The sequence below is a fragment of the Canis aureus genome, chromosome 16 (assembly GCF_053574225.1).
Source record: "Canis aureus isolate CA01 chromosome 16, VMU_Caureus_v.1.0, whole genome shotgun sequence".
NCBI classification, from domain to species: domain Eukaryota; kingdom Metazoa; phylum Chordata; class Mammalia; order Carnivora; family Canidae; genus Canis; species Canis aureus.
The window spans coordinates 60,344,923-60,371,344 of NC_135626.1; the positions used below are offsets into that span (position 1 = coordinate 60,344,923).

A 26,422-nucleotide genomic window follows, 5' to 3' on the forward strand; every position below is an offset into this window, starting at 1 on the left:
GCCCGCCGCATCCCCATCCCAGTGCCCGAGCCCCAGGGGGCCTGAGCCACACACAGGGCCTGGCCTGGGGGCTCGCCTGGGGGGCTCACCTGGGGTCTCCGGGGGCCCTGGCTCCCTCTGCTGCAGCTCCAGACCCTCCTCGGCCACCCACTGGCTCTGCTCCTGGATGAGCTGATAGAAGGAGTCGTGCACTTCGCTCTCATCATAGGGGCTGGGCTCCGGGCTGCAGGGATGAGGTGGGGGGGCGGGGTTCAGCTGCCCTGGCTGCCCCCCTGTCCACAGGCCCCAGTCCAGGTGGCCTTTGGGGGGGGGGACGAGGGGGACATCCCTGCCCTCCAGCACCCCCCACCACACCGCCCCGGCCCCAGCACACTTACCCATGGTCCTCCGGGGTCTCGGGAACACTGAGGACAAAGGTCAGTGGCTGAGCCATGTCGGTGACCCACGCCCAGCCGGTCTGCAGACCTACGGCTGCTCAGAGCCTGGGCGCAGCCTCCGGAGCCTCCCGCTGCCCATCTGGGGAGACAGGGAGTGGTGCGCCGAGGCGGCCTTCAGTGCCTGGGGCCGGGCCAAACTGCCCGCTCCCTGGGGCCCGTGGGAGGCGCCCGCGGCCGAGGCCCCCCAGCCCCAGCCAAACACGTGGTCGGGTCAGTGACTCCAAATAAACCTCCTGCCCGTTCAGGCGAGGGGGAGCCCCTTGCACTGCCTGAGGGCGAGCGGAAGGAAGTGGGGGGGTCTGAGCAGTCCCCATTGTTTCCTCTCTGGCGCCGCCTGTCCCCAGTCCCGGGGCAAGCGAGAAGGGGGTGGGGGCCCGGGGACACAGCTCCCCTAGGCGCTGGCTCGGCCCAGGGCCCAGGTATCCGCGGCCCTCCTGGTGAAAAAGGTCAGGGCAGCTCCCAGACCTTCCTGTGCCTGCCCTGTAACCCCAGAGCACTTCCTCTCACAGGAAACCCTCCAACGGCTAGCCCTCGCCCCACAACCAGCACCCCCCTGGGTGTGGGGGTCCTCCAGCTGCGCCCCCACCCAGCACTGCCTGCCCTCACCCCCCAACGGGGATCACGGCACTCCACGCCGGCTGAGCTAGGGTGCTGCAAGGTCACCAGTCCCCCACAGACGACTCCCCTACATTCCATCACCCGGGGGCGGGGCGGGCAGCTGGCTGGGTGGGGGTGCGTTACACAGGCCGCCTTTGTCCCGCCTTTGTCCAGGCTGAGCCCTCCGGCACCGCCCGGGGCAACTGGAACCAGGGCGGCCTTGTCTGGGCTCCTCACCCGGTGGGAGTGGCGCAGGGCGCAGCCCAGCAGGGGCACAGCCCCGTCCTCCACCCCCTCCCCCTCCTTCCCCTCCCCCTCCCCCTCCCCCAGGCGCAGGAGGGAATCCAGCACTCGGAATAGTTGGCTGAGCTCGAGGGGGCTTCCTGGGGGGGAGGTGGCCAGGATGCCCAAACAGCGTCCTCACTTAGGGGTGCAGGCCGTCCAGTCTCTGAGCCCAGGCCCCGCAAAGTCTGAGCCCCTTCCTCTCCCTCCAGCGGGAGCCGGCGATGGGGGGCGGGGGGCACCACCACCAGGGAGCTGAATGGGGCAAACAGATGGACTTGGAGCTGAGGCTGTGCCCCCGCCCCGCTGCTGTCCCTAGAGCTGGGGTCCCTCCATACGGCGCCTCCCAGGCCCACAGGCCTCTCCCGCACACCCCTTCGGGGGCGCGGGTAGTGGGGAGGTGGGAGGTGCTCAGAGGCCCGGCATCCGCGGCCGGCCGGGGCTGGGGGCTCCCCCGGGCTCCCCCAGGCGGCGCCAGGACTTCCGCCCAGCGGGCACCCTGCCGCCCTCCCCGCGCCGGCGCGCCCCGCAGGGTTTCCGGGGCTCTCCGTTCCTGAGCCCTGAGCAGGTGGGGAGGGGCAGGGTGGAGCCGCTCCCCGGGAACGTTCCCCCAGCCCGGGGGGGGCCGGGGGGCCGGGGGCGGGGGCCGGGGCTGCCGGGCGGCGCGCCCCTCCCCGGGGGCCCGCACCCCGCGGCCGCGCTTACCTGGGAGGCGCGGGGGAGGGGCGCCCTGCGCGCCCGCGAGCCGCTCACCTGTCCCGGGAGCCGCGGTCGGGGCTCGGCCCCCGGGGGCGGGGCCGCGGGGTCAGGGGGCGGGGCGGAGGTGACCGGGCCCCTGAGGCGACCTGGGTCGGTCGCGGGGGGCGGGGCGGGAGGGGGCGGGAGGGAGCAGCGCCCCGCCCGGCCCACCTGGGGGCCGGCCTCCGGCGTCACGTGACCCTGCGCCCCGCCTCGGGCGACCCTGCCCTCTCCCTGCCGACCCGCCGCCCCGTCTCCTCCGCACCCCGAGGCCTGAGCTGCGTGCGGGCGGCCGAGCCTCGGGGTCGACTCCAATCGCGGTGGAGTCCGCGGTGTCCGTGGGACTCAGTTTCCCCAAGTCTCAGATGGGGACACCTCCCCAGCCACCCGTTTCCCAGGGCGGTCATCGATGACACGAGGCTGCAAAGCTCCGCTGATGGAGGCTTGCGACACCGCGTTGGGCAACCCTCTCCTCCCCGCAAGCCCTGCTGACCAACGGCTTTCCCAAGCGGCTTTCCCGAGCAGGCTCCTGGGCCGGGGGGCGGGGGGGGCCACCCCCTGGCGGGGCGGGGTTTCTCTCGGTTCTCACGTCCTGTGGGCGAGGCCGGGAGGAGGGGGCGCGCCCCGGGCGGGGGACGCCTGCTGTGCCCACTGCTGCCGTCTTGGTTGCCCCCCCAAGCCGGGGAGTGGACTGCGCTCCCTGCGCACGGATGACCAGCAGGCCCCCGGGTGCCCTCTCCCAGGGCAGAGTCTGGTCCATCGGGGAGCGCCGACTTTGAGAAAGCCTGGCAGGTCAGAGGGCAGGCTCCCAGGATTGGGGTGAGACTTGGGGGGATTTGGACAGTGTTAGGGGGCACGTTGCCCATGTAGGGAAGCCTTTGGGACGCTGGCGGGCGGGAAGGCAGAGAGGTGGGCAAAGCCAGGATTCCCGAATGAAAAGATGTGATGCAAGCAGTGACGCGTCCGCTGACCTGAAGCTGGACAAAGTCGGAGGGGTCAGGGTTGGGGCTTTTCTGCAGCCACCGCTGTGGTCCTCAGGTGGGTTACTTCGGGCTGCATCTTGGCACAAGGCCCCCGGGCCTGCCCAGCCCTTGCCTCCCCCCACCCCGCCCCGTCCCCGCACACCCATCCATGCTCCAGCCACATGGTAGTTGCGTGACCTGGCCCCACTTGCAGGTCACGTCCTGTAGGAAGCCTCCCTGTTGGAGCACTTGCCACTTCCTGTTGACATGTACTTTTGCTGGTCCCTTCTCCCCGCCCCCACTCTCTGAACCCACTGGGTGCTGGGCCCCAGCACCCAGCGTGGAGCCTGGCGTGGAGGAGGGGCTTGGAAAAACGAGGGGATCCAGGCAGGGATGCAGAAAAGCCCGCAGAGCTCAGCAGGCTGGACTGGGCCCTGAGGAGGGAGGAGCGGGCGCAAGAAGGGTAAGACCACAGGGTCTCCCAGGGAACCCCGGGACACACAAAGGGCCAAGGGGGCTCTTGAACACCTTGCCTAGCTGGCACAGATGGCACCGACTCCTGAGCCCTTGCCATCCTCCAGGCTCTAAGTCCCCGCCTTGTCCAAGAGCCAGTGACCCAGGAGGGAAGTTGAGGATTAAGGCCAAGGGCTTCTGGAACCAGCGGCCCGAGCGATGGGACCCACCCATTCTGTCACCATCCCGCTCTCCCCAAGACAGCCTGCCACCCGCAGATAAGCAGCCAGGCCCCCGCCCCAGCTGGGGCTTCCCAGGCCTAGAGAGATCCGGTGGGGACTAGCACGCAGGAGCGGGGGGAGGGGGAGATGGGGGCGACCCCCGCCCTGTGGACCCCAACCCCACGGGGTCCAGAGGCCACCCCTTCCCCGCCCCCCCCCGCCCCCTCCACCTGCCTGGTCGCCCGGCGCCGCAGGAAGTGGCGCCCCCAGTGAAAGCAGAGGAAACTGTCGAGGTGGGAGCCAGCAGTGGAGGGGGAGGAGACGGCAGGAGAGCTGGGGTTCCTGTCATGTGACACCCCAACAACCATCCCCCTCCCCCGTCCCAGGCTCCCTCACGGTCCCGCCCAGCCTGGCAGGAGCTGGTCCAACAAGCAGCTCCTTGGGGACCGGATCCCTTGTCCCCAGGTGAGCTGGGTGCAGAGTCAGGGGAGGAGGCAGAGAGTGAAGAGGTGAAAGGGAGAGCCCCGCAGTGTGGGGCTGCTGGGGGTAGGGGTTATAGCTGCCACCAGGGTCCCCTTCCCCAGTCTGGGGCTATAGCCACCCCCCCTCATCGCGGGTCCCTGGGGGGCGGGGCGGACCCAGTCCTGGGGGCTGGACCACAGGTAGGAGATGAAGGGGGTCCCAGAAGGTCCAAATCTGGGGTGCCGCGGGATGCTGGGTCCTAGGAACTGTCAGGGTGTAGGGCAGGGCCCCAGTGGAATAATTAGCGGGGGGAGCAGAGCCAGAATTGTCTTGCCAAGGGGTGACCCAGAAGGCCGTGGCCCCCGGCAGCAGGGGGTACGGGTACCACAGGCCTTGGGACCCAGCTCAGTCCTCTGTGGCTACACCTGGCCTTAGCTTTGCTGGGACAGGCCATCTTTCCGTGCCCTTTAGACTTTTCTCCCCGTTGACAAACAGGGAAACTGAGGCCTCTGGCAGTGTGTTGCTCTGAGCTGTGGACAGGGACTGAGCCGGGATCCGCCCCAGCTGAATTCTCTCTCTTCATCTCTGGCCGTACCAGGGCCAAGAGCTTGACGCTCGCCCAGCAGGCACCCCACGTCCCTTCCAGGAGGCAGGGGATTGCCAGCCAGCGCCCCCAACCTCCCGGCCACCGCAGAGATGCTGAGGCAGTGGTCAGTGGGGTCCGGCCAGGCCTCCCGGGAGCCAGAAGCCGGGGTGGAGGAGCTGTGGGAGCAGGAGATGGCGCGGCTGGAGTCCTCCCAGGCGCTGGTGCGGGAGCTGCCCTATGCCATGGTGGACAAGCGCTTCATCCGGTGGGTGCCGCGGGGCTGACAGGCCAGGCCAGGGGGTGGCGGTGGGTGCAGCACCCAGAGGATGCACCTGTTGGATGGGGGGAAGTCACAGCAGGGGCAGGACTCCTCTGGCCCCTGGCACTGCTCTGCCTGGCCTGGAGGGGGGGTGGGTGCAGTGCGGGTGGCTCAGGGACGCCCCCCCCATCCCAGGCAGCTGCGGGAGCCCGAGGGCGCCAAGACCTCCTGCTGGCAGCGATGGCAGCGCCGGCGGCGGGCAGTGGGGCGGCGCCTGGGGGAGGCAGCGCGGCGGCTGGCCCAGGGCTTCGGGCTCTGGGAAGGGGCCCTCTACGAGATCGGAGGTAGGACCCCCACCCGCACCCCACCTCCCACCACCCCTCCCTGGAGTCTCAATGTCCAGTTTAGCAACCCGAGGAGGCCACCATCCCGCTTGCCGACGCCCTCCCTGCCCCCACCAACTCCCCTGCCCCCCACCCCGCCCCCAGCAAACGTCGCCCTCCTTCCTTGCACACCCCTCCTGCCCCGAGCGTGGGTGACAGCAGCCCCTGGTGGCCATCACAGGCACTGCGGGGGAGCCTGGAGGTCCGAGGTCCGGGAGGCGGGTCCCCCGCACCCCGCGGGGTCGGTGGGCCCTCGGATTCCCAGCTGGGCCCCTGGCCCGGCGCGGCTCCCCTCGCAGGCCTCTTTGGCACCGGAATCCAGTCCTACTTCACCTTTCTCCGCTTCCTGCTGCTGCTCAACCTGCTGACCCTGCTGCTGACTGCCAGCTTCGTCCTGCTGCCCCTGGTCTGGCTCCGTCCCCGTGACCCAGGCCCGGCCCTCAACTTCAGTGAGTTCCCCACCCACCGAGGGAATAAGGGCCCGAGCGCCCACCTGCACCCTAAGGACCCTGGTGCAGGGCTCAGAGTGTTGGGACAGCCCTGACCCTCTGCGTCCCGATCCTGGGCTCCCTCCTGCCTGAGTCCAGCCCCGGGACGCCCCCTGACTGCACCTCATGCGTCGCATGCCTCCTGACACCTCCTCAGGGCCCTGCTCGGGCCTCCCCAGGATGGGGGGCTATGGAGGAGGTGGGCACAGAGCCTCACCTATGCCTTGGGGACCCCTCCCTGCTGGTCCCCTCTCCACCCCGCAGCCCTCCAGTGCTCTGATGGCCTCCAGTCCCAGACTGGTGTTCCCAGGTTCCACAATCAACTCTGGAATGTCTTAACCGGCAGGGTAAGTGAGCCCTGTCTTGGCTGTGGACCAGGGAGGCTGGGGGACCTGGACAACTGGCCCCAGGGGACCGAGGTCTAAGAAGATCCCTGTCCCTCCGAAGACAGTTTGGCTTCTAGGGGAACGGTTTTACACAAACAGGCTGGCGGGGACAGTGGTGGGCTCAGAGAGAGGCTGCGGCCAGGATGCAAGGCCCAGACCCAGGGACACATGCCCATGGCCCCAGCACCCAGCTGGGGTCAGGGTGCAAAGGACAGAGGAGGAAGGGGTCCAGATCTGTGGGACAGACACCCCCCCACCCTCATCCCTGGAAGCCACTGAGTGGTTCCCGAGCTCCTGTATCCCACCCTGCCTCTTCCCCAGAGCTGTGTGGTCTTGGGCAAGTTGCCCAACGGCCCTGTGACTGTGACATGCGGCTGCTCTCGCTCCCCCGGGATGAGTTACTATGAGAATTAGAGACTTAAGACACGGGGAGCACTTAGCACAGGGCCTCATGACCCCGTTGTCACCATCCACATCCCTAGGCCTTCAACAACACTTACCTCTTCTACGGCGCCTACCGGGCGGGTCCGGAGAGCGGCTCGGCCTACAGCATCCGCCTGGCCTACCTCCTGAGCCCCCTGGCCTGCCTCCTCCTCTGCTTCTGTGGGACTCTTCGGCGGTGAGAGCAGAGCCCCTGCCTCGCCCTCTCTCCCTGACCACCCCCCTTTGGTGTGGCACCCCAAGGTAGCAGGAGGGCCCCGGCTCCTGTTCAGTAAGGCTCATCCGTGGTTCCAGGGCCCGAACAGTGTGTCCTCAGCTGCGGAGCCGGGGACACCGCCCCTGCCTCCCCACCCCCACCACAAGCCTGCACCCCAGGCCGTCAGGGGCTTCCTACCCCAGACCTGAGCCAGGGCGGAGCCCCTCCCCCATGGGCCCGGGCCTCCTGCTCCCTCCAGGATGGTGAAGGGGCTGCCGCAGAGGCTGTTTCTGGGCCAGGACTACAGGTCGCCCGTCAGCGTCAAAGTGTTCTCCTCCTGGGACTTCTGTATCCGGGGGCAGGAAGCAGCCACCATCAAGAAGCATGAGATCAGCAACGAGTTCAAGGTGTGTGTGGGTGTCTGGTACGTGGATGAGCGCGTGAGCGTGCGTGACTGTACGGGAGCGGGGGTGGTCTGGGAGTGTGTGCACAGGCGCATGCACGGGGTGTTCTAGCCAAAGGGCGGCTCTGCCAGTGCTCGGGCGTGAGCACACGCACACAGAGCAGGGAGGGCGGTCCACATGAAAGCCGCCTCCATCCCTCGCCGCCCCTGCCCCAGCGACTCGCCAGCCCTGCCTGGATCCCCCCACGATCGCTGACCTGGACCCGATGGGCACCTTCTCCCTCCACACAGCGCCCTGCCCGCGGGGGGCCTGACGGTCTGTGTCCCCGCCCCCACGACAGGTGGAGCTGGAGGAAGGGCGTCGGTTCCTGCAGGTGCAGCAGCAGACCCGGACCCAGAGGATCTGCCACCTGCTTACCTACCTGCGGGTCAACGTCCTCATCGGGCTCCTGGTGGTTGGGGCCATCAGCGTGATCTTCTGGGCCACCAAGTACTCGCAGGACAACAAAGAGGTGCCAGGCGACTGATGTGCACCCATTCAGTCCTGCCCACAGCTTTGGTGGGAGGAGACGGGATGGTCCCACCTGGCAGATGAGCAAGCCGAGACGCACAGGGAGGTTGACACCGCCTCTGCCCGTGGTACCCAAGAGCCGAGCTGCCACCCGGAATAGTCCAAGGGCTTCTGGAGGCCGGGCCTGCACCAGAGTGGCACTTGAGGGGGCTGTAGGGTGTGGGGAAGCTGCCGGGCCCCCCCAGTCCATGGGCACTCCCTACCTGCTCTTTCCTGCAGGACTCACTGTTTGTGCTGCTGCAGTACCTGCCCCCTGGGGTCATCGCCCTGGTCAACTTTTTGGGGCCCCTGCTATTTGTTTTCCTCATCCAGCTGGAGAACTACCCCCCCAGTACTGAGATCAACCTCGCCCTCCTCTGGTGAGTGCCGCCCCTGGGGGTGACAGGTGGGCCCCCGTGGGCAGGGTCAAGTTCAGAAGGACCGGGGGCACATGAGGGTGCTGTGTCCTGCTGGCCATCTGACCGCCTGGCACCAGAGGGCCTGAGCATGCAGGAACTTCCAGACAACACAGTCTTGGGAACCTCCCTCTAAGGTTTTCTGGTCCCTTCTGTCCAAAGCAAGCCAGCAGCCTGTACCATGCACCAGCCATTCAGAGGGGCCAGGGACAAAACAGCCAGAAGGGCCTGGGAGCCAGCTCTACACACTCGGGATGCACACAGCTCTCACACGCCCCCAGGGTTTACACCCCTTACCTTGACAACCTTCACGTGATCTGCAAAAGTGGGGACCTTCCTCAGCCCCATTTGACAGATGAAGAAACTGAGGCTCGCAGAGGTCAAGTGCCTCCGCAGACGGCAAGCTCACCGTCCCCTGCTGGGTGCAGGTTCACGGGCAAGCCCTCCTCCACCCCCATGCTCTGCTCTGTGCCCCCTCTCAGGACCAGGATCCTGCCTTGGACCTGAAGCCCCTCTTGAGCAGCAGCTCCCTACCATGAGCTCCAGCTCCACTTTTCTGTCTGCTACCTGTCCCGTCACCACAGCCCCCCGCCCCCCACTCTTAGCTCTGTCTGCTTTCCCTTCTGCTTCCCCCGGTGCAGATGCAACCCATTCAGCTTTCCTCCAAGGTTGACTGTGGTCTGAAACTTTATTTTTGGAATAAGTAGTAGCACATGCACATGGTAGAAAGTTCAAAATGCTCAAAAGGATGAAGGATTAATTTAAAAAAAAAAAATCAGCCCCTACTCACCCTGCCTCCCAGCCTTCCTCAACAGCAGGAGACTTCTGTGCCTGTCAACGCTAAAAGTCCATGCTTGGGCATAATGTGCGTGTGCTGGTTTGGGGGTACACCATCCTACCTCTGCGATCTGGTGCTGCATTATGCAGGAGGGGGATGCATGGGATCAGGACGTATGAAACGGTGTAAGACGGGCTAGGGGATTGACAGGCAGGAGGAAGACCAACCCTGCTGTGAGACAATGGAAGGCCCATATACGCCTGCAAACAGCCAAACTGAGTGTGGCGGGCAGTGGGGGGCTGAGGGGGCAGCTGGGCCCCACAGTGTTCTCCAAACTGATTTAAAAATAGAACCCTTCTCTCAGGAATCATCTAGAGACCAAGACTCTAGGGAACACGCTTTGGGAAACATTGCCAGGGACGGAGCAGGTTGGAAGGAGGCTGGGCTCTGGATTTAGAGGGGGTTGGACCCAGAAGAGACACCATCTCAGAGACCAGCCACCCCTGTAACCCGGGTGGACCGAGCGTGGCACCTGAGCCCCTCCCCCTGACACAGCCCCACTCCCCGCCCTCACCCCGCCCCAGGTGCGTTGTCCTGAAGCTGGCCAGCCTGGGAATATTCTCCTTCTCTCTGGGCCAGACCGTGCTGTGTATCGGCAGAAACAAGACGAGCTGTGCGGCCTACGGCTACAACGCCTGTGATTACGAGGTGACTGGTGGCTCCATCAAAGCCTGTCCCTCCTGTCCCTCTCCAGTCTCACCTTTGCTGGAGGGCCGCACACCACCAGGGGCACCATTCCCGGCTCACTGTGCACTGCCTGGGGCGTTTCCCTGCTCAGATCTTACGCTGGAGGCCCAGGTGCTAACTTAGCAATCAGATGGGACTCCGGGCAAGGCTCCTAGACCCTAGAGGCCCCCGGTGGGGGGGTGGGGGGGAGTGAGGGGCAGCCGGGGACCGGGGATGACCAGTCCCCCTCTGCTCCAGTGCTGGGAAAACGCAGTCGGGGAAGAGCTATACAAGCTGAGCATCTTCAACTTCCTCCTCACCGTGGCCTTTGCCTTCTGCGTCAGCCTGCCTAGGAGGTGAGGCACGGGGACATCGCGGGAGAACGGGGCCTGTCCGGGGGTGGCCGCTGGCCACAGCCAAGGGTGGGCAGCCCGGCACACGCGTCTCCATGTGAACGACGTGGTCATGACTGATGGGGGTACCTGGACACTCCCCTCCCCCAGGCTGCTGGTGGAGCGGTTCACGGGCAGCTTCTGGACCTGGCTGGACCGAGAAGAATTCCTGGTGCCCAAGAATGTCCTGGACATCGTGGCGGGGCAGACAGTCACCTGGATGGGCCTCTTCTACTGTCCCCTGCTGCCTCTGCTCAACAGCGTCTTTATCTTCCTCACCTTCTACATCAAGAAGGTGAGGCCTCCTGGGCTGGGAGGGGGCAGGGGGTGCAGGTGGGGGGGCCTGGGGCCCACGATCCCGTCCTGCTTCTGCCCGCCCCCTCAGCGTCACCTCCCTGGGCCTCAGGCTCCCCGGCACCTGGGGACTGGCTCACGGCCCCCGTGTGCTACTACTTGCCCCCAGTACACCCTCATGAGGAACTCCAAGGCATCTCCTCGGCGATTCCGCGCCTCCAGCTCCACCTTCTTCTTCCAGCTGGTGCTCATCCTGGGTCTGCTCCTGGCCGTCATGCCCCTGGGCTACGTGGTCAGCAGGTGAGGGCCGCAGAGGCACTGGTGGCCGGGGGGCAGGCAGCTGTCACCTGGGGCCCTGACACCAGCCCTTCCCTGGCTGTCTCTCCCCAGCATCCACTCCTCCTGGGACTGTGGCCTTTTCTCCAACTACTCGGCCCCCTGGCAGGTGGTCCCAGAGCTGGTGGCCCTCCGGCTCCCGCCCTCTGGCCAGCGCATCCTCCACTACATCGGTTCCCACGCCTTCAGCTTCCCCCTTCTCGTCCTGCTCAGGTGCTTCTTGGGGCAGCAGGGGTCATGGGAGGGCACCCCGGGGAGGGGGTCCTTCCTTCCATGGTCCCCCCACCCCAGGCACTCTCCTGGGCTCTGGGAGCCAGACAAGCAGAGCCAGGGAGGCAGGGTCCCAGAGGACGGAGCATGGGCACAAAGGCAGGGAGCCCTGGGTATGTCACCTGTAAAGCAGGCACCTGTGTGACCACAGGGGAAGCCCAGTGCCTCCTGCAGACCCGCTGAAACCCTGCCCTGTAGAGCAGAGGGGCTCTGCGGGAGGAAGGAGAGGGAGGTAAAGGGGTCTGCAGAGAAAAGAACCCCAGGAGGCATTTTTAAGACACCGAGGTGGGGAGAGAAAGTAGGGGAGACACCTTCCATCCAGGGATGACTGACCTCGGACCCCTGTCTGTCCAAAGCCTTGTCCTGACCATTTGCGTCTCCCAGTCCCAGGCCAATGCCAGGGCCATCCGGGGGCTCCGAAAGCAGCTGGTGTGGGTGAGTGCCCGCTGGGCTTGGGGAGGGGCCAGACGTGGCCCCGGAGTGTGGCCGGGAGCCCCATGACAGGAATATGGCCTTTGGCTTGGGGACACGGGTCTGATAGGATGCCGCGGCAGTATCATCACCCGGCATCCACTAGCAGCAGAGCTGACCTTTGAACTCCGGCTCTAGGTGGCGGGCGTGAGCAGCGCCCTAGTGGGGCGAGGTCTCAGGTCGGGCGGGGCGGGACCCGGAAGGGGCGTGGCCTCTTCTGGGGGCGGGACTCTGGCGGAGGGGCGTGGTCTCTGACCGCTGGGGCGGGGTCCTGGAGGGGGCGTGGTCTCAGGTCGGACGGGGCGGGACCCGGAAGGGGCGTGGCCTCTTCTGGGGGCGGGGCTCTTTGGCGGAGGGGCGTGGTCTCTGGCTTAGCTGAGGCGGGACCCCTGGAGGGGGTGAGGTCTCGGGGCGGGAGGGGCGGGGGGCGGGGCCTTTCCTGGGGGCGGAACTCTGGTGGAGGGGCGTGGTCTCTGACTTCACGGGCGGACCCCGGAGGGGGCGTGGTCTCAGGTCGGTCGGGGCGGGGCCTCTTCTGGGGGCGGGACTCTTGGGGCAGGGGCGTGGTCTCCGCTTGGGGGCGCGGGCGGGGCGGGGCGGGGCGTCGCTCCTAACCGCCGCTTGTCCCCACCCCCTCCCCCCTCCCCCACAGCAAGTCCAGGAGAAGTGGCACCTGGTGGAGGACCTGTCGCGGCTGCTGCCCGAGGGCTCCGGCGTCCCTGTGGGGCCCGAGTCCCCCCACTCCCGAGCTTCGCGCCCGCGGTCCTTCTGCCCGGGGTTTCCGTGCCCGGGCTCCCCAGGCCCCAGGGCCCCCAGGCCGGGACCTTGCCTCGAGGACTCCGTCTCTAGATTCCGCTTCTCCAGCGGCGCGGAGCTGTAGCACCCACTCCTGCGTCCGCCAGAGCCTCCCCAGGGCCTGACCTAGGTCCCCACAACCAGAGTGCCCCTGGGCCCCAGCCCCTGCGCCCTGGTGCTGGAGGCAGAGCCCAGGGGCAGCAGGAAGAAAATACGGGAAGTTGTGTTTGTGTTTTTACCTCAGTCCTGTAGACTCTCTAATTTTGGTGAATGTGACGTTAGGGCAGTAAGCCAGGAATGCAGTTTAAATACACATCCATGGGGGGGCTCAGAAGTGCTCCCACTGGGGCAAGACCTGGCCGCACCAAGGGCCTGCTGGTTCTGAGTGCACATGGGCCCCCACAGCCCCAGCTCCGGAGCCACACCTGCACCAGCACCTGCATTCCTGAGCCTGATGGGGGTGGGGTGGGGGGGCGCGGGGGGGTTCCAGGGCCTACTGGAGTCTGAGGAACAGAGAGTTCATGGCCAGCCTCTCCCTGGCAGGGTTCCTCATAGTCCGTTCTAACCCAGGACCCCACATCAACAAAGTAGGCCTCGGGCACCCCCGGTGGCGCAGCGGTTTGGCGCCGCCTGCAGCCCGGGGTCTGATCCTGGAGACCCAGGATTGAGTCCCACGTCGGGCTCCCTGTATGGAGCCCGCTTCTCCCTCTGCCTGTGTCTCTGCCTCTCAGTCTCTCTCTCTCTCTCTGAATGAATAAATTAAAAAAAAAAAAAAAGTAGGCCTCTTCAGGACCCCGGAACAGGGGCCCCTTGGCCACACCTTCTGCAGACCTGTTGCTAACCCTCCTCTGTGCCCCTTCTCACTGCCTCCCCCACCGTAGCTGTGGCTTAAGAGTGGTGAAGAAGAGGAGGGTGCTAGGCGTGTACAGACCTGTGCCGTGAGACACACAGGAGGCATTCGCCTGGGCCGTGAAGGCAGGGCAGGGATGCAGCCCGGGGTCTCCCACCGCCCCTGCCTCTCCAGTGGCTCGCAATCCGTGGCTCTCAGCCTGAGGGGACTGGCCCTGTGCCAGGGCTGCTGATGTGGTCGGCCCAGGTGCAGCCAGCAGCCAGGCATTGGGACTTTTTCTAAAGCTGCCAGGTGACTCTCTCCAGCAGCCAGGGTTGAGGATGCTGGCCTAAGGAGCTGTTGGGGGGCGCCCAGGTGGCTCCGTCGGTCCGTGAAGCATCTGCCTTTGGCTCAGGGTCCTGGGATGAAGCTCTGCATGCGGACTCCCTGCTCAGCAGGGAGTCTGCTCCTCCCTCTCCCTCTGCCCCTCCCCCTGCTCATGCTCTCTCTCTCTCTCTCTTTTTTAAATAAATTCTTAAAAAAAAAAGAAAACAACTGTCAGGAGGGCGGATCAGGAGAAAGCCCACGACATGCTTGGCAAGCCTCTATTTCCACCAGGGGCCCGGCACCTGGCAGGGTGTCCAGCCTGGGCGCAGCTCTGGCCTGGTGCCCTCAGGCCCAGGCCTTCATGTGGGCTCTGAAGGCTTGGCTGGTTCAGCTCCTCCTGTTACTGTTCTCTCAGTGTCACATGACCCATCAGTCTGTCAACAAGTGCAGAGCCTTGTTCGGGGAAACACACAGTGCTGTGTGCTCCATGGGCAGAGGGCCACCGGCCTGTCCCAGGTGAAAGTGACACATGTTGTGAACAAGCAGCTTTGGGCCAGAGCGTGGCCCCGACCTGCAGCAGTAGCTGCAGCTACCCCCCCACCCCACCCCCCCGAGCTTGGTGGAAATGCAGATTCTCAGGCTCCACGAAACAGAAACAGAAACTCTAAGGATAAGGCCCAGCGCTGTCTTGTGATGAGTCCCCAGGGGTGATGCTGCTGGTGCCCAAGTGCTAGGAGGCTGGAACACCGGGGTCCTTGTCTCATCACTTTCTCATGCCTTCAGCAGATGTTCACTGAGACCCAGCCAAGTGCAACACCAGCGAGATGACAAGCGTGGGGAGACCTGGGGAAATCAAACTGGGCCTGTTTGCTCGGCTGAAACATGGGGCTGAGACCACCGTCCTCTGAGTGGCTGTGAGAATTAAATGAGCAATGACTTATCAAGCATCCTGATGTGTGCCTTGAGTTACTGAGGTTTATTATTGTAGCCCCGGCTCCACACAATCGAGGTGACCTGGGTCCTAATGAGTCCTGGCCCACATGCAGGCCCCGGAGAGAAGGGACAGCACAGCCCAGAGAACCAGCCTCCTCTGCAAACACCTCCAGTCTGATGGCACACGGGTGGCTGCTGGCGAGGGCTCCCGGCTGGGGCAGGAAACATGCCCTAACCCACCAAAGTCGAGGGGAAAGGTCTCTCGAGTCCGCCCACACGCTCTCCTCTGACCTGCTCCCCAAATTCACCGATGGAAGGAGGAGGCTTCTCGTGAGCTGCCTGAGCTCAAACCCATCCCCTGAGCAGAACATGGAGGCAAAAACACAAGTTTTGGGAGACAGACTGGCAGCGGCCTAGAGGATCCCTCTGTCTCTCTTCAACCATCAATTCCTTTAAGTCCTTACCCCAACCACCTCAGCAGAGTGAGGATAGACTTTTTGGAGGGGAATTTGGCTACAAAAGTGAGAGAGGGGATCCCTGGGTGGCTCAGCGGTTTAGCACCTGCCTTTGGCCCAAAGTGTGATCCTGGAGTCCCGGGATCGAGTCCCATGTTGGGCTCCCTGCATGGAGCCTGCTTCTTCCTCTGCCTGTGTCTCTGCCTCTCTCTCTCATGAATAAATAAATAAATAATATATTAAAAAAAAAAAAAAAAAGCAAATGGAAGGGAAGGCAGCCAAATGGGCGTTTCCTGCACAAACTAAATGAACCTGTCCAGCAGCTCCAGGCTTGGCTTGGAAGGAGCACAGCAGCCTGGGGCAGGGAGGTGCCAGGGTCTGTTTTGGTGCTGGCTGTGTTCTGGCCCACCCCTCCCCTGCTCCAGGTTGCCCTGAGTCCCCAGCCCTGAGGGGTCCACCTGGGGTTTCCTGGCTCACCCCACCCTGCTCCCCAGATCCAGTGAGCTCTGCTGCAGGCTGCTGAAAAGGTCATGCCACCCTATGAGATGTGGTTTGGCCTCCTGGTCTAGCTGGCATTGGCTCCAGATCCCAGGGAATGACCACCATCCATGGGCATGAGGAAGGGCCCCTCCATAGTCTGAGCTACCACACTGTATCATGCTCCTGGACCAGGGGCCTCATCCGTCTGAACTTTAATTTGGGGGCTGAGCCCGGTGTCAGCCCAGCCCACCTAGCAGGTGCCCAATAGGTGGTCGCTAATGAGCCAGTGTGAGATGGGCAGCGGTGGCCTCTCCGGCCTGCTTCTCTAACGGGTCTGGCCCACCAGTTCTCCTGCCCATGTGTCAGACTCCACCCCGCCCCCCGGGGGGGTGGCATTGGAAAGGATCTTCCTGATAACAGCCCCATCCTGATAATCCAGGATACTGATGCTATCTCAAGATCAGAAGATTAGCAATCTTAATACCCCCTTGCCAGGTAACATACATATTCCAGGGGTTGGGACATAGACATCTATCCACCAAACAAGCCCAGGCCCCTACAGCTCAGCGGTGGTGGCTGAGTATTAGCCCTGATTCGGCTCCAAGGCCAAGGGGCCTCCTCATCCCTCCCAGGGGCGTGGGGGCCCAGCTCTGGCTCCTGAGGCCACGGGTGCTGGGGCCTCCAGTTATCTCCCTGCTGCAGGCACCCACCCTAGGAGCATCCCAGGGGCCCCAGAGTGGGGTGGCCCCACTGAGCGAGCTCTTGCTAGCCTGAGCAGAGGGTCCTTATACCAGAAGAGGCATGAGGCTCCTTCTGCTGCTCTGCTTGGCCCTGCTGGGTGAGCCAATGGGGACATCAGTCGGGGGCAGGAGAGATTGCCAGGGCCTTGGGGAAGCAGGCTGAGGATGCAGGGATGCCCATGAGCACAGGGGAGGGACCTGGAGGCACAGACACTTCTGGAAGCACGAGGACAGAGGGAGAGGTGTGGGCTTGAGTCTCAGACCAGCCCCTTACTGATCGGTTCACTGCACTGGGCCCACTGTTGACTCATCTACAAAACGGCTGATGATACTAAACGCAGTGACCTCAAGAGAGCTTCTGGGAGTGAAGACGTCTGTTGGGTCCTGGGCGTCCCTTCTGGCCTTGGCAGGAGGCTCTCTGGGTGGTCTCTGCCCCCCTCCAGCCCAGGCTCTCTACTTACTGCCCTCACACCCTCCCCTCTTCCAGCCACCTGCAGCTTCTCCCTGGAGCAGGAGGTGGGTGAGTACACACTCCAGGGAGCTGGTGGATGGCCTGGGGGGCAGCCTGGGGTGCCATGGCTCGAGGGGGCGCTGCTGATGGTGAGCAGGTGTCTGGTGCGGACAACTGGGCAACTCTGGAAATTAGCCTCACCGCCTGCAGGGCGTGGAGGGGAGCAGGCCGGTGTGGGACCTCCAGGGGACAGGTGGCAGGAAACTGCTGGCTTCCGGCTGGGCTGGGCTGGGGGGTGTGGGGAGCAGACTGCATATTCTGGGCAGGTACCTCCCAGCCCTTCTACCCCAGGTGCGGGATCTGGAGCAGAAGCTCTACCAGGTGAGTGTGACCCCAGTGAGGGCTGGTGGCCTGGGGGGGGGGGGCTTCCCAGAGGAAGTCGAGGCCCCCCCCAGGGGTCCCACAAATGGGAGCCTGACTCACTCTGAGGCAGCTAGAGGGCGCAGGGCCCTTGCCCACCAGGGGGTGGTACAGAACCAGGGGGAGGGGACACACCTGGTCCCACCCCCATTTCTAGCCCTGTGACCCTGAAGGTCACCTCCTGCTGTCCACCAGGCTGAGGGCTGATGTCCTTCCCCGACATGCCTCCTCCATTACCTCGCCAAGGTCCCCAGGTCACGGGGCTGGCATCTGTCTCTATTCCACTGAAGGGTGGGTCTCGCTTGAATGCGGCACAAGCAGAATTGCCATTTCCTCATTTGCTTTAAAAACAAACACTCGGGTCCTGGTGCTTCTGCTAAAAAGAGAGCAGCTCGAGGCAGCAGACATTAGCGTTGCAGCAGTTTCGGGAAGTACCTGGCCGCGGCTGGTCTGCCCCCTGGGCCCCTGACTTCTGCTCAGACTCTAGCCCAGCAAGCCCTGCCAACTCACCTCCTGAGAGGCCAGCTGGGAAAGCATTCATCAATTCAGCAGATACTCTCAGAGCCCCCTTTTGATGCCAGGCACTGTTCTAGGCCTCAAGATGGATCCACAAGATGCAGAAGAAAAAAAAATAGAGATCCCACCTTACACTTACATTCCAGTGGGGCTGGGGGTGGGGGTGCCGATGACAAAGGATGGTGACAACAAGCCCCTTCTACAGTGTGCTGGACACAGGAAGTCCTAGAGAAAAGCAAGCAGGGAAGAGTGGAAAGGGAACACGGGGGCAGGGGGTGCTGGGGAGGGTCAGCATTTACTGGGAGATTGTCACAGAGAAGGAGACACACCAAGCAGGGACGTGAAGGAGATGCTGGAGCAGGATGAGCCTGGACGTGGCCTGTGTGGACTGAGTGCAGGGAGCAGTAGGGAAGGGAGAGCTAGATGGGGAACAGGGTTGAGTACGGAGGGCTCCCTGGGCTCTGCATGGAGGGCTCCCTGGACTGTGCATGGCCACAGGGGGCGGGCTTTGCATGGAAGCTTTGCATGGTCTCCTTTGCCCTTCTAGGCCACTGTGTTGAGAAAAGATGGGATGGGGACCCTGGGTCTCTGAAGGGGATCCCAGGGGGCCCTCAGCTGTTCTCAGGATGCAGAGAAGGGATGTGGTGACAGCCAGAGCCCCCCGGGGCGGGGGTGGGGGTGGGGGGACGGGAGTGGCCAAGATCTGTTCTGCAGTACAGCGGAGGATGGGATGGGACGGAAAGAGCAGGGCAAGCTGATCCCAAGGGTTTGGCCTAAACAACTCAGAGGTTGACCAGATACAGCACAGCCTCACCATAGAATAGCAGCAGCTAGACAGTTGGGCACAAGAGACTGGACGTTAAGGAACTGAAGGATTGTGGCCAGGGTGGTGGTGAGGGTGGTGGTGGGAACCAGGGTCGAGAATCTTCACGGACTAGTGGGCATTTCCACTAGTAAATGCCTGTAACCCAGGGGAGCAGGGGAGACTTTGTCTGAAGATGCGAGGTTCGAGGCTGGTGTTTAGGGAGGAAGGATGGAAACACCCTCAGGGGATGTCCACCCCCCACCGTCCCCCCGGGGCCAGTGCTGTGGAGGCTGTGGGGCCCCCCACCACCAGAGACAACCGCTTAGGATAGGCCATGCCCCGGGGAGGGGAGGCTGGTTACCTAGGCGTGGGTGACGTGTGGGAGTGCTTCGGTGGGAGGATGCCAGGATCGGGAAGGCTGGGAGGCGGTGGGGTACGTGGGGGAGGGGGTGCTGTGGAGCCTCCTGGGGGTGGGGCAGGCCGGGGACCTGGGGGTCCTGTGGGGCTGCCTTGAGCACAGGCGGTGTTCTTGTTCAGAGGGAGAGAGTATCTGGATGAAGCACGGACTCGAAACTAGGTGGTACTCCCCTGAGACGGAGCAAAGGAACTTCAGGGATGTCCTCCCGGTGTTCCTAAAACCTGGTGGGATCTCTCAGCCGGGTTCCAGATGACTTCAAAGGAGCCACTTGGGGGTGCGCCAGAGTAACTTCCTGAGGCTGCAGGAAGCCGTGGCCACACACCAGGCGGGCGGTTAACACAACGACGAGCTCTTTCCTCCCAGTTCTGGAGGCTGGAGGTCTGAGACGAGGTGTGGGCAGGGCTGTCGACCCAGGCCTCCCCTCTCCTGGCTTCTGGGGGCTCCTGGCGGTCCTGGTCCTCGGCGTTCAAGGCTGGTGACAGCATCCCTCCAACCTCTGCCTGCGTCAGCACATGGCCTCCCGCGGCGTGTGTGGGTCTCTGGCTGTCCTCTTAGTAGGGCCACCCTGATCCACCCTGATCCACCCTGATCCACCCTGATCCACCATGGATCCCTGGCGTGTGCGTGTAAACACCATATCTCCAAATAAGGCCCCATTCCCAGGACCCGGGGGTTAGGGCTTGAACCTATCTTTTTGGGAAGACACGATTCAACTCTTAAGACGTGGGCTGCTCGTTCAAAATCAGATCCCTGGACCCCTCCCACCCTCACCCCATCCCACCTTAGGTCTAATAAATTGGTCCTCTAGGGTTGGGACTCCAATCTCCAAGCCTCCGGTTATCGCAGACACAAGTCTGGACCAGGGGAGGGTGGAGATCCTGAAGGGTCTCTGAGCCTTGGGTGCTGCAGCTCTGCCGTCCCCTCATACACCCCAAGGGGCTTCCTTTTTTTCCTTAGCCACAGAAGGAGGTTCTGAGGCCACCCACTCAGCCCAGCCCAGCGTGGCTCAGCTTCTGGTCCGAGTGCGGGCCTGTCTCTGCATCACATTGAGCGTGCCATCCCTTCGTTCCAATGCTCTGACGCACCTGATGAATATTTTTTTAAATTTTTTTTGCACCTGATGAATTTTTAATTGAATGCCAGGCCTCTCATTACTGGCGGGTTAAATGCATAAACTCAGGGACCCCACCCGAAAGAACAAAAGAAGGCACCAGTCTGGTTAGAATAGAAAGTGACTGCCGCACAGCCTGGTGCAGTCAGAAGGGACTCTGGTCTGTGAACTTATGTAAATCAAGCTTCTATTATTGGGCCTCGAAATGCAAACAAAGGCAGCCCAGCTTTTCCTTTTTAACTTTTATTAGTCATTTCCCTCCAAGAAGGGAGCAAAGAAAATCGTCATCATGCTGAACCCCCTGAACCCCCCAAATCCCCCTCTGGAGGGAGATTTGGGTCCCCAAGAGTATCTGGGCAGTGAGGAGCTGGCCCTTTGGCCCTGGGTTGCACCCCCCAACATTCCTGGTGGCAGTGTGCACCATGGTGCCCCAGAGACGACAGTGGACTCTCCATACAACGTTACTTACTTCAAATCCAAAAGACTTTGCGTGAAAGCCTGTTTGGAAAAAAAAAAAAAAAAAAGGACTAAAATAGGAGTGTTCTCATGCAGAGCTGAGAAACAGGCACAGAGGAGAAAATGTTTGCTGGTGTCTGTGCAGCCTGGGGCCAGGCTAGAGATCTGATTCTGGAAGGCTGCTGATGGTTGTCAAGATGTTTCTCGATGTCAACACTACCGACATGGGAACTGGCCGATTCTCCGTTATGGGGACTGTCCTGTGCATTGTTGGATGCTTTAGCGACACCCCGGGCCTCCACCTACTAGATGCCAGGAGCGCCTCTCCCTAGCCCCCCACCCCCATTCGTGGCAGCCAAACATGACTCCAGACACAAAGGTCCCCTGGAAGCAAAACTGCCCCTGGCTGACAACCACTGGTCTAGAAAGAAATATGCTTAGTGGTCAGAAACCTTAGGATTCCTAGGAAAGGTCTCTGAAGGAAGCAGATCTAGTTCCAGTTTTCTGCTCTGAGGAGCAGTTTCCTGACAGCCGCATGGTTTCCAGAGCCAGTGTGCCCGCCCAGCGGGGCAAGTGTGATGCACGAGGCACGAGACATTTAGATGTCGTAAAGCCTCTCCTCTACACGCCCCCCCAGCCCCCAAGCACTGCCCCTGCACACTTCTCTTGAGCGGGCACCACTGACACTGCAGCCTCCCTCCCAAGCCCCCCCACCCCCAGAGGCAGCTTTGTGTCCTCCTCACCTCCGTCTGGAAGATTTCAGTATGGGCAGCAAGAGGCCCAGTAGCAAGGAAGCTCTTGGAAGTGTCTTCTGCATCAGATCGACCCCAGGATCTGCCTGCAAAGCAGAGAAGTCACTTCCAAGCAGAGAGGCTGTCCTGATGGCCGGACGCAGGGTGCAGCTGGAGAGTGGGTCTGGGCCTGCATCCTCCAGGCGCTGGCAGCGTCCAGGCTCCTTCGAGGGCCTCCCCGCTCTCTGGAAATCCTGCTTTCCCAGGTGGCCTCTTTCTCTCCGGCTCAGCTCGCCCCTGTGGACCAGGGTCATACCCTCTACACCCTCCTTCAGACTGTCCCATTCAACCAGACGGTGACCCCTTTCGGCGCGGGTGGGAGGATGGAGAGGGGGGACCTGGCCAGCTCCCTGGCCTCCCAGGTTCCCCTCCCTCCTCCAGTCGGAGGAGGAGGAGGAGGCGTCTGAAACAAGAGGTGCAGACAGGCACTCCGTGCACACCGGAGAGGGCCAGCCAACAAACAGTAGATGTCGGGGCTCCTACCTGGGGCCGCAGATAAGGTGAGGTGCAAGAATGACACCAACGCCCGTCCCCCGCTACTTAACAGTTGACCACCTTGTTGAATCTAGAAGTTGACTTCAGTGTCAGCTCTGCTGACCTGCATCCCAAACTTCTCTGTGCTTCCTACTCATGTCCTAACTTCATTTTCTTTTTGTTGTCAAATATTTGGGGCAAAAAGTCTAAATCCCAGAGGTCGACTTTTTTCCAGGAGGATTGGCTGGCTGGCTGGCTTGTTATTTCTTTCTCCCTTCCTTCTTTTTAAACATTGAGGGGACATCACGTAACACAAAATTAACCATTTTTAAGTGACGCTTCGGCAGCATTTAGTGCATTCGCACTGTTGTGCAACCATCCCCCGACCTCGTTCCCAAACATTTTCATCACCCCAAAAGGAAAGCCCCGACCCACGAGCAGTCACTCCCCCATCTGCCCGTCCCCCAGCCCCTGGCAACCAGCAATCTGCTTCCCGTTTTGGGATTTTCCTATTCTGGACATTTCACACGAATGGAATGGAAGGTACGCTCCCTCCGTGTCTGACTTCTCTCACTCACGGATGTCTGTGAGGCTCACCCGTGGGTCAGAACTTCGCTCCCTGTCGTGGGTGAGGACTGTCCCATCGTGTGCCCAGACCCCGTTTGACCCGTCCGTTCATCCACTGATGGCCACGTGGGCACCTTCACCTCCCGGCTGTCCCGGAGAGCGCTGCTGCGAACCTGCGTGTGCACGCGTGTCCCTTAGAGTCCCCGTTTGCAATTCGTTTGGTACATACCTAGCAGCGGGATTGCCAGGTCGTGGGATAATTGTTTTTAACTCTTTGGAACCGTAAAACCGGCATTTTCTTGAGGTGCGTGAGCGTGATCAATGTTGGTTTCCTTCTTCCCCCCCCTCGGACCCTGACCCTCCCACCTGCCAGAAGTCACCCCTGAGACCTTCATTGCCTACAAAGTCCGGGAGGTTTTCCCCAGCAGCCGCAGGGTTGTCATAACGTGTCACTCACCCCGGGCTCCCCCGCCCATCACCTACTCCCTCTGGGGGAGCCAGGGCGTTGAGGTCGCCAAGAAGGTGGTCAAGACTGGAGACCCGGCCTCCTTCAGCATCAACATCACCCTCAAGTCCAGGCCAGAACTTCTCACCTACTCCTGCCGGGCAGCCTCCCTCCGGGGCGAGCACTCCGCCAGCACCAAGCTGCAGATGTACTGGGAGCTGTGGGCCAGTGAGTGCACACCTGGGGGGTGGGGGCAGGGTCTGGGCCAGAACACAGGAGGCTGGGGACGGGACAAGGTGCTCACCTCCAAGGCCACTCTGGGTCCCTGAGGCCTGCGCCCAGAACAGGGTAGCTCGGGGCTGGGACTCAGGGTATCATCTCCCTGCAGGGGCCTTTGGGGCAGAAGTGACCAGGGAGGGCCGGGGCCCTATCAGTGGAGCTCTGGCCTCACGCTGATAAAATAGGCACTTATTCTTTGTGCTTTATCTAGTTGAATCTTCACAGCAGCTGGAGGGTGGGGTTTGTGGTTCCGGCCTATATAACGCTTCTGGTGATTAAGAATGACGCCCCAGGCCAGTGGCAAAGGCTGATTCCAAACCCCACTCTGTGTAGCTCCAAAACCTATGTTCTTCCCACTTCTACCCTGACCTTAATTCAGGTGTCCTTCCTGGTGGAAGGCATGGGGTATGTGTGTGTAGGGGGGACTAGGGCGTGTTGCCCAAGCCAGTGGTGTGTCCCTGGCCCCCTTGCCCCCAGGCCCTGCCCCTGAGAGGAGCCAGCCTCTGGAAGGAGAGCCCAGGGTTTGGAACCCTATGGTCTCGACACTTGCAGGCTACGGGTCCTGAGCAAGTCACTCAACCTCTGTGGGCCTGGTTTCTTCATCTGCAAAACAAAAATAATAATAGTACCAACCCCAGAAGGGTAGGAAGGATTCCGTGGAAGCTTCTAGGGGGTGGTCAATACGCCACAAGAGGCGGTGGTTGTTACTCATCAGTAGGGCTATTTACAGCATTAGGCTGAAGGCCATGGGGAATTCTAGAATCTTCTAAGTGACAGTTCTTGATCTGAAGGAACCGTTCCAGTAAAAGAGCCAAGGCTGAAAGAATATAAATAGGGTTGCCGATACGCTTTGCCCGGGAACATAGGCTAAAAAAAATTATTCATTATTTACCTGAAATTCAAATTTAACTGGGCATCTGGTATTTTTATTTGGCAAGTGTGACAACCCAGAATATACCCAGCGTGAACTTGTGTAGTACACACTGCAAGTAGGGGAGAAGCCCAGACACAAGAAGGAGGAAGTACTCCAGTGGGCATTTTGTAACAAGGGGATTTGCTGGGAGAGGGTGTCAAAGTCCCCCAGCCATGCCTGTGCTAACCTCTTCCACCCTACCAGAGCCTATGGCCCAGCCACGGGCTAACTTCGTCTTGCTGGAGAGAGGATCGGGCCCCAGGGTAGAGATTTCCTGCCAGGTGTCCTCGGGCAGCCCACCCATCACCTACAGCCTGGTCAGGAAGGACGGGTACGTCCACAGGCAGCAGAGACCGACCTATGGGCAGCCTGCCAACTTCTCCTTTCCACTTACCCGAACATCGAACTGGCTCCGGTGCCAGGCTGCAAACGACATCAGTGTCCAGTCCAGCCCCTTCAGGCTGGTGCCCCCAGGTGAGAGGGCCCCTTGGTTTCCAGGCGGGCACTTGGCACTTCTGGGTAGGTCTGTGGAAGAGGCCCCCTCGCTGCTGCCAAGAGCAGGGAAGGGCTTTGGGAAGCTACCATGCCTCCTCTGGCCCCACCTAAGGGAGCTCAGCTCAAGCACCCCCCTCCCTCACAGGATACCTGCCTCAGGGACCTGTCTTGGTGCTGGCTGGCAGCCTCACCTCCATTGCAGCTGTCACCTCCTGGGTGCTGGGCCCAGCCTTGTGGACCAGGTAGGAACTGGGTGTGGGATGTGGAGGCCTGTCTGTGTGGACCACCAGGAGCCCGGCTGGAGGCAGCGGGCGGTGGGTCTGTAGGACGGGGCTGCCACCAGGGCGGACAGAGGGCCATACTGCTCATGTGTAACTTGCAAAAGTTCTGTAAGGGCCTACTGGGTGCCAAGTGCCTGCCAAGGGCTTGCACATCCGTGACTTCGTCTGACCCTGACCCACACTTCCAGCAGCCCCGTGATGGGGTCACTTGCCCTCTGGGTGGGGCGTCGACCTGTCTTCCTGCTGGCTCTGAGGAGGGATGCCAGGAGTGGGGATGATGTCTCCTGGGGACCAGGGTGAAGCAGGGGCTTCTGCTCTCCATGGCAACCACATAGGTCGGTGCTTCCCAGCTGGTGACAAGAGGCAGGGGCTGGACCTCCTGGGATCCCCTCGCCAAGGCTATCACTACACTGACTTGTAAAGTGACTAGGGCCTTTGTGTCATTCATCCCTAAGCCCCATTGGCCCCTGTATGCTCCACCTGTCTGGTCTTTGGCAGCGGTGACCTGTGCCCTGTGAACTTCTCACCTCCCTGGGTCTCCAAAATGCTGCCATCTCCTGATTGCCTTCCTCCCTCCCAGGCCAGACTTTTCAGTGGCCATTGTCTGTCCTTGGTACTCCCCATATCTCACCTCAGGGTCCCTCCCTCCTGTCTATTCTTTCCAGACTCCTACGAGAGCCATGTCACCTCTTTGAGATTCTGTGTTCCCTTCTATAAAATGGGACACAGAGACCAGGCTCTCACTGGACATGTGATCAAGGGCCATCGCTTGTCCTCTTGGTGATTCAGCACCCCCCTTCATTTAGTGGGGTGACTAAACCTCACACCCCTTCTGCTGCCCAGGGCACTGATGCACTTGGCACCATAAAATTCCCAGAGGCCTTGGGAGGGGATGTTTGAGAGATGTGTTGGCCTAACCTGGAATCTTTACTCCTTTGTCATCAAGGTTGTGAGCAGAAGAGGCAGGCGTGGCAAAGTCCCCTCAGGAGGGCTCTGGTCTTTGTCTGCTACGGAAGGACCCACCATTGGAATGAAGGAAAAGCCTGCCAGCTCTGATTCTTGGAGCCTAGTGTCCTTCCGTCAACACACATGCTGCTAGTCTGAGGATTTTGGGTTGGGGTGGGCTGTGATGGAAGGAGAGGTCCACAGGAAGGAGGGGGCTCAACTCTCAGTTGCTTGTCATCATCCATGCGGGTCTGGGGAGAGAGTGGGGTACATTGTGAAAAGGCCCAGCTGTGCCAACCCACCTCCCCGCAGCTGCTCCCTTCCTCCCTGGAGTGGCGTCCCATCTCCAGGTGGCCTAGTCCTCTGGCCCCAGCTAGTCACCTCTCACTGTCCAGCTCACCTGGGAGGACCCAAGCCCTCCCTGGCCAGCATCCCCTTCTGAAATCTTACCTGCAAGTAGCAAAAAAAGTGTCTGTAGTTTTTCCCTGCAGTGACCCGGATCCCCCCACCCTAACCCCACTCAGCCTTTGCAGTGCAGATGCTTGAAATCATTTGTGGGTGTGTTGCGGGAGGATTGGATTAAACTCTGTCCTCTGCCTGTCACCCTGGAAACTGTTTCTGTCCCCACACCATCTTGGGCATGGAAGTCTTGGGTGTACATACTTGGGGCCTGCGGTGGGGAAGATTTGGGAAGGGGGGGCTGGATGCTGCTGCAGGCTCTGGGCCAGAGAGAAGCAAGAGTGACAGGCCAGTCGGGGCTTGTGTCCAGGCTGCGGGCTGGGGTTTGGGATGGAATGGGGAGAAGAGGGGGTGCTCATGAGCCTGGGTCCTGGGCAGCTGAGGCCCAGACACGCCTCTGGGGGGCTTCCCGGAGAGGAGGAGGGACGGCGGGGCAAAGTGTGGGTGGGGGAGAGGGGCGGGCCCTCCGTGCGCGCCTCTCTTCCTGAGGACTCCCTGGCTCGGCTCTGG

At 62.1% G+C, this 26,422-nt stretch overlaps 3 protein-coding genes and 1 long non-coding RNA gene across 17 annotated transcripts in view; 2 read left to right on the top strand and 2 right to left on the bottom strand.

Annotated features, from left to right (window-relative positions):
* Nucleotides 1-4,040, bottom strand: part of TMC6 (transmembrane channel like 6) — an 18,997-nt gene extending 14,957 nt beyond the window's left edge. For 4 of the 6 annotated variants that reach the window (XR_013355001.1, XR_013355000.1, XM_077854405.1 and 1 more), the window contains exons 1-3: nt 2,022-2,119; nt 378-516; nt 90-223 (exon numbers count right to left, since the gene is read on the bottom strand). Coding sequence is in view for 4 of the 6 variants with exons in the window: in XM_077854405.1 (XP_077710531.1) it covers nt 90-223; nt 378-433 (190 nt within the window). In the remaining 2 variants the exon portion in view is untranslated. Of the gene's footprint in view, nt 1-89; nt 224-377; nt 517-1,043; nt 1,187-2,021; nt 2,120-3,924 lie in introns of those variants that run through there. The other 2 variants (XM_077854406.1, XM_077854404.1) reach the window with 2 other exon arrangements.
* On the top strand, nt 2,639-14,425 carry TMC8 (transmembrane channel like 8). Of its 7 annotated transcripts, none has more exons than XM_077854395.1 (17): nt 3,171-3,479; nt 4,077-4,155; nt 4,648-5,003; nt 5,193-5,341; nt 5,768-5,829; nt 6,133-6,215; nt 6,737-6,873; nt 7,151-7,298; nt 7,636-7,806; nt 8,085-8,224; nt 9,623-9,746; nt 10,023-10,120; nt 10,268-10,451; nt 10,620-10,750; nt 10,841-10,999; nt 11,413-11,491; nt 12,180-14,425. In XM_077854395.1, exons 1-17 carry the CDS (start codon nt 3,186-3,188, stop codon nt 12,405-12,407), a joined length of 2,622 nt encoding a protein of 873 aa, XP_077710521.1. In that variant the 5' UTR covers nt 3,171-3,185; the 3' UTR covers nt 12,408-14,425. The 7 variants fall into 7 exon arrangements, with proteins under 7 accessions (XP_077710526.1, XP_077710521.1, XP_077710522.1 ...); XM_077854396.1 differs by having other exon boundaries at nt 4,799-5,003; nt 5,680-5,829; XM_077854400.1 differs by lacking the exons at nt 3,171-3,479; nt 4,077-4,155 and adding an exon at nt 2,639-2,846 and having other exon boundaries at nt 4,751-5,003; nt 5,680-5,829.
* Nucleotides 14,426-16,087: 1,662 nt separating this feature from the next.
* On the top strand, nt 16,088-26,056 carry C16H17orf99 (chromosome 16 C17orf99 homolog). 2 transcript variants are annotated; one of them, XM_077854409.1, is made up of 6 exons: nt 16,088-16,184; nt 16,574-16,606; nt 22,469-22,768; nt 23,937-24,206; nt 24,373-24,469; nt 25,455-26,056. In XM_077854409.1, exons 1-6 carry the CDS (start codon nt 16,148-16,150, stop codon nt 25,459-25,461), a joined length of 744 nt encoding a protein of 247 aa, XP_077710535.1. In that variant the 5' UTR covers nt 16,088-16,147; the 3' UTR covers nt 25,462-26,056. The 2 variants fall into 2 exon arrangements, with proteins under 2 accessions (XP_077710535.1, XP_077710533.1); XM_077854407.1 differs by lacking the exons at nt 16,088-16,184; nt 16,574-16,606 and adding an exon at nt 16,620-16,918.
* Nucleotides 20,927-26,355, bottom strand: LOC144287100 (uncharacterized). 2 transcript variants are annotated; one of them, XR_013355002.1, is made up of 3 exons: nt 25,427-26,355; nt 24,127-24,277; nt 20,927-23,422 (listed from the first exon to the last, which is right to left on the bottom strand). It is a non-coding gene; the product is annotated as an uncharacterized LOC144287100 (long non-coding RNA). The 2 variants fall into 2 exon arrangements; XR_013355003.1 differs by lacking the exon at nt 20,927-23,422 and adding an exon at nt 23,429-23,636.
* Nucleotides 26,356-26,422: the final 67 nt, after the last annotated feature.

Excerpts from the sequence above, each read along its gene's own strand:
- C16H17orf99 (XM_077854407.1), top strand. The coding sequence starts at position 16,684 with ATGGTGAGCAGGTGTCTGGTGCGGACAACTGGGCAACTCTGGAAATTA. Across the intron at positions 22,769-23,936 it reads GTACTGGGAGCTGTGGGCCA|AGCCTATGGCCCAGCCACGG; the intron begins GTGAGTGCACAC and ends CCACCCTACCAG. Across the intron at positions 24,207-24,372 it reads CTTCAGGCTGGTGCCCCCAG|GATACCTGCCTCAGGGACCT; the intron begins GTGAGAGGGCCC and ends CCTCCCTCACAG.
- TMC8 (XM_077854395.1), top strand. The coding sequence starts at position 3,186 with ATGCTCCAGCCACATGGTAGTTGCGTGACCTGGCCCCACTTGCAGGTC. Across the intron at positions 5,830-6,132 it reads AGGCCCGGCCCTCAACTTCA|CCCTCCAGTGCTCTGATGGC; the intron begins GTGAGTTCCCCA and ends TCCACCCCGCAG. Across the intron at positions 10,751-10,840 it reads CTGGGCTACGTGGTCAGCAG|CATCCACTCCTCCTGGGACT; the intron begins GTGAGGGCCGCA and ends GTCTCTCCCCAG.